General features: G+C 40.9%; 1 protein-coding gene across 1 annotated transcript in view; it reads right to left on the reverse strand.

Annotated features, from left to right (window-relative positions):
* Positions 1-5,666, reverse strand: part of LOC101848598 (polypeptide N-acetylgalactosaminyltransferase 5) — a gene marked incomplete in the record, with an annotated part of 67,468 nt that overhangs the window by 8,631 nt on the left and 53,171 nt on the right. The window contains 4 exon segments of the mRNA XM_013084554.2: positions 93-221; positions 1,913-1,996; positions 2,555-2,683; positions 3,090-3,275. Coding sequence (XP_012940008.1) covers positions 93-221; positions 1,913-1,996; positions 2,555-2,683; positions 3,090-3,275 — 528 coding nt within the window.

The following is a 5,666-nucleotide window of genomic DNA, read 5'->3' on the forward strand; positions in this document are numbered from 1 at the left end:
AGAGAGAGAGAGAGAGAGAGAGAGAGAGAAAACAAGTGCAGCAAAACAAACAAACAAACAAACCAAAAAAACCCCCATAAAAACTGACTCACCTGTGTATATTCGAACCTCTGAGACTGCGAGCTGAGGTCACAGTTGGGCATGATGAGACCACGGGGCGAGTGGTCCAGACACAGACCCTTAGAGCGGATCTCATGGATGCGCGTCATCTCCCATCGCATCTGTGGACACATGGATTTTGGTCATATGGAGCAAACAAATTTTCGTCCTTCACCTCAACCAGATATCCTGATAGTGCGCCAAGTACCTCATCTTCAAAACAACCTCCTTTATATCTATGAAAGAAAGTATCAAACTTCAACAATGTAATAATAATGTAATAATAATAATAACAACAACAACAACAATGATAATAATAATGATGATAAAACTAATAATAATGATAATAATAACAACAACAACAATAACAACAACAACAACAACAATACTACTAACAAGTCCAAGTTTAACGATATATTTGTAAATGTCTTATTTCCGATCTGTTTGAAACTATCGTACTACTGTTTATTGCAGAGACAATCGTATTCTCTATTCATTTGATATTCAACATGTTATCCATTCCACCAATGTTGATGCATCTAAATATACGCGCCAACACATTTTTTCGTTTCTTTGATTTCTTACAATTTTGCTGTCTAAATCTTTAAGGTCAGTTTTGAGTGACCATATCTCGGGCGACTCTCATTATAGATGAACTATTAATGTATCAGATGATGCAGACTTTTTAAAACTTTAAACTGGTATGCTGCATGAGTGGGTAGTGCAATGCTTCAACACGATGATTGGGTGACTATGTTTTCCAATTTCTTTTGGACGCAACTATATATAATGAAGAACTTTACACAATGCACATTATCTCAACAATGCAGACAGTATAAACATCATCGGCCTTGGTTTTGACAGATAATCAGATAGGCCGGTATACTCTTATTAAACGGAATTCAGAAAGAACTGACCCTCAAATACACTACAAAAGATAGGCCCCCTTCCCCCCTTTCCACCTCACCCAATCGCGCAATTGGTCCGGAGTCTGTATGTAAATATGAATTACATGTATTTTCAAAACATTTGTTTTCAAGAGTATTTTGTGTCTTTGATAAGCATACACAACATAATATAAAAAAATCCTGTTAGAATGCGATGATTTTAGAATAAAATTCTTGACTGGCTTGGAAGGGAGTGAACATTAGAAAATCTCGATACTTTTGGCTGGAGCCGAACACGATTACGCCCCTTCGTACTCTTTCAAACTGACGAGCAAGAGGAACAGGAAACATGAAATATGCGACACACGCACGTTCTATAAGAGTAAGAGAGATATTACTTGTGTGTCTCAATATTGAGGCCAATACCCATAGAGGACGAATGTTAGTATGTGTAAGTAGATACGGATTTTACATCTAAAGAGAGAAGGAGGAAGCAGCGAAAGAAATAAAAATGGAGATGGAGAGACAGAAGGAGAGGGAAAGAGTGAAGAGAGAGAGAGAGAGAGAGAGAGAGAGAGAGAGAGAGAGAGAGAGAAAGAGAGAGAGGGAGAGGGGGAGAGAGAGAGACAGAAACAGAGAGAGAGAGAGAGAGCAAAAGAAAGAGAGAAAACAAGAGAAAGAGAGAAAACGAGAGAGACAGGGAGATAGATAGATAGAGAGAGAGAGAGAGAGAGAGAGAGAGAGAGAGAGAGAGAGAGAGAGAGAGAGAGAGCAAAAGAAAGAGAGAAAACAAGAGAAAGAGAGAGAGAGAGAGAGAGAGAGAGAGAGAGAGAGAGAGAGAGAGAGAGAGAGGGAGAGAGAGAGGGAGAGAGAGAGAGAGAGAGAAGAAGAAACTTACAATTGAAAAGACAATCAGCCAAACTTACCGCCCTGTTGCAGGATATAAGGCTTAGTGGTGAATTGGCTGCGGTGGACGCTCTGTGAATACAGCGGCCTCGCAAGTCTTGGATCTACACAACAACGAAAAAAGAAAGGAAATAAAATCAATATTATTATTATTTACCGGTTGTTTCATGGATTTTCAGAACTACAATAAATAGAAAAGATTTTGCTCAAGAACGTCATTTTGTAAGGAGCACACGTTGAGGTCTAAAGGATGCATAATAAATTAGGCGAAATATTTCTAAAAATCTTCATGAGATTTGTTATTGGTCAAAAAAAAAAGAAGTCATTTTTGGAGACAGAGAAACTATATGAAGAATAAGATATAAAAGGGGAAAGTAACAAAAAACCCAACCCAAACAAACAACAGCTAAAAAAACAAAAACAAAAAGGAAAACAAAAAAATAAATAAAAAGAAACCAAACACCAAGAACAAACGAACAGACAGAAAAAAGGGTTTGAAAAATGCACAATTAATCTACAATGTCCGTGTATTTAACTAACGCAAGCTAAAACGATAAACCAAACCCCCCAAAACCCCCTCAAAGAAACTAAGTACACAGGGCATAAAAACAAATGACAGTCGGGGTTGAGGGTGGTGGTGTCAAGCAGAACTGACGTCTCACCTGTCCGAGGTACCGCCCAGTTCCATCAACGTGCATCTCGGGATAGATATTGTCCACATACCAGCTGAACGAACGGCACTTGAGATCTTTTTTGAGTTTCAGCCTCTCTTCAACACTGCCATATTTCTCCTGTAGAAGAAAAAGCTGGTTAGAAATACTCAGCCCAATTTTGTATATCTTTAAAAATTGCACATTCCTAATGAGTGGTATCGGTTGTATGTCCTCGAAATATTTGGTCGAATTTAAAATTTAAAATTTTGGGGGGAAAAAGACACGGGGAAAGATACTCGTGCATAATTTAAGTATAATGTTCAAAGAATATAACAGTTTTTCCCTCACTTAAAAATGTTGCTTTTTGGGTTTGGAATATTTAAACATTGCCGGCAATATTATGTTCCTACAATGGTTTAACCCTTTCAATACCCAATTGACGTACCATGTACGTTATGAACTTGCACAATTTTTCATATCTTTTTGCACCAGAGAATGCAAAGAGTGTCGAGTCGAAAGGGTTAAAAAAGCAAACAAGAACTACCTCGTCATATGGACTCCATTTGAAGTAGATCTTGCGGTAGTCGTCGGCCCAGACCTGCGCTACACGTGCCGAGTTCTTGTTGAGTACGTTGACTTTGCTGCCCTTCAGGTAGGGGGACTGGTCCCGGAAGATGTGGGCTACCCTCGAGCACGGGTGGATCATGATTCCGCCCCCGCACATCCACAGCTGGGGAGCGAGGACACTGAGAGTGTCAAGACTTGTTCGTTTGTGGGCGTTTTGTTCAAGAGTATGAGTCAGGGTTTTTTTCGGTGTGAGTCTTGTCACAGATTTCGGGTCAAGTCTATCGGTGTCATTAAAAATATGTAAGTGTTTTACGCCCCAATCAACACAATTTAGATAATTTAGAAGGCGAGTTCCGACCCAGCCTGTAACGGCCAACCGGGGCTGTGAGATATACGTTGTCCCAGCCGGAAAGACCGACATACTTGATAGACATTCTCCCAACACTGGACTCAAACTCAGGTCTTCAGCGTGCGACAGCCAAGTGCCTTATCACCACACCTCAGACGCCAGTCTTGTTTGTGATGGGTTCGTTCAAAAGTTTGAGCTATGTTTAAAACAATAATCGGGGTGAGTTTCGTCAGAGACTTTGGATCGTGTCAGTTGGTGCCAGTTTGAGTTGGGAGCTGGAGTCTAATTTGAGCGAATGGCTTATGTTTGTTTGTATGAGTTTGACCCGAGAACTTTTAATGGCTTTTTTTTTGTTTACCAATATGTTAACAGGCGCCTGCGTTGCTCTTGCCAGTCTGTTCGTCGCTGCTCGTCTAAGCGTATAAGACGTTAGTTCATTTCCCAGAGAGAAAATTCTGTTTCTTCCTAATCTATCTTTCTGCTGAGATACTGTATCAAAATCAGTCAGTGTTGGTTTGACAAAAAAGGACAAGCTGTGTGAACTCTGCGTGATTGAAACTTGATCTAACAGGGAGAGGGGGGGGGGGGGGAGTGAATAACAGTGCACCGACGACAGCTCAGTAAGTGTTCTCAAGTTGCTCGATAGTGTGGTTGACCTTGGTTCGAATCCACCGACGGACGTTCTCTGCCTTGTTATTATCCTTACGGGGGAGTTTTGAAACCTCTCTGCCCATTTAGCTCGATCCTGCCGGAGATGAAGGAATAGTATTAAGAGGTCTCCCTAGATGAAAGTCTGTTAGTGTCTTAAGGAAATATATTCTCGTGTAATACATCTTGTCGTGGAACCAGAAGCCCGATGTACTGCGGTTGGTTTGGAGGTACCCTCTGGTAGGTCCTACTTCTTTACTTTCTTCTTTGCTGTTTCTGTTTGTATGTCTATCTTTCCTTTTCCGTGCACTATTATTTACCATTTACCCCCTCCCCCCCTCCCGGGGCAATGCCACTGACTGTAGTGTCTTTAGGCCATTCCCCAAGGTGGGACATTTCTCGTTCAAGCATAGTAGAATTGTAAATGGGCTGACTCATGTCACGCTCATAACTGTGCCTGATTTACAACAGGGAACTGCTGCTTTTTCTTTCCTGATCCTTACTGTTGTCATTTTCCTCTACTTCTTTTGTATGTTTGTCACTCTTTTGTGACCTGATATTTCCGGGGTGCCTTGAAGTCGAAGCAGACCTTGTGCTTTGAAGCTAGAGAGGTGAGCAGTCTAAGTCTGATTCCCTGTAAAGACCTCTCTGTTGACACCCATCCCTTGGCGCTCATATGACCTTATGCAGTTGCGAGCGCGGTAAAACCTTCTACTATAAAAAAAATTACCATTATTGTGTTGATATGCTTCTATTTACTCAAACAAATTATATCTTCCAGGTTGAATCTGGGATTTTAAGCGGTGGGATCTTAGGCCGAGACCATTATAATATATTATATAATATGTGTGTATATAATATATATATTATATTATGTTATATATAATTATACAAGTGGCTTGTTGGAGGGTGCTCTGGTGTGGTTTGCTCATTCTTTCCTATCAAACATCTATCGCCTGTATCTCCCCTCCTTTTTTACTTTTTTGTTACTTCCTTCTTATAACACCTCTAATCCTAGGCACTTATATGGCCTTATTGTGTTGCGAGTGCCGTAAAAATCTTACCAAAAAAAAAATATGAACAGTAATCATAACTAACAAATACGTGCCTGTCAGCACATATATCACAACCATGTACACCAAACACCTGGCTGAGTCCACCATCTTGTCAACCGCCCCACGCCCATCCCCTCCCCCCCTTTTTTTCTCCCTGTCCTCCTCAGTTTTATCCCTCACCATCCCTCAATCCTTCTCCTCCCCCCTCACCCATGTCAACAACCTCACGTGTACCTCTCTTCCTTCGAACGTGATAAACTTGAGAGGGTAAAAATAATAATGTGAGCTATCCTAGATATTTCTATGTGTTATTCTTCCAGCGTGTGGACAACAGTTTGTCTCATTGCCTCGTTATGAGATAGCCTTATTGGCTTTTTGTCATGTTTGTGTGTGTGTGCGTGTGTTTGTGTGTGTGTATTTGTGTGTGTGTGTTTGTGTGTGTGTGTGTGTGTGTGTGTGTTTGCGAGTGTGTGTGTGTGTTTTGTGTGGCCTCTCTCTCTCT

The sequence above is a fragment of the Aplysia californica genome, unplaced genomic scaffold, assembly GCF_000002075.1.
Source record: "Aplysia californica isolate F4 #8 unplaced genomic scaffold, AplCal3.0 scaffold00302, whole genome shotgun sequence".
In the NCBI taxonomy this organism is placed as follows: Eukaryota; Metazoa; Mollusca; class Gastropoda; order Aplysiida; family Aplysiidae; genus Aplysia; species Aplysia californica.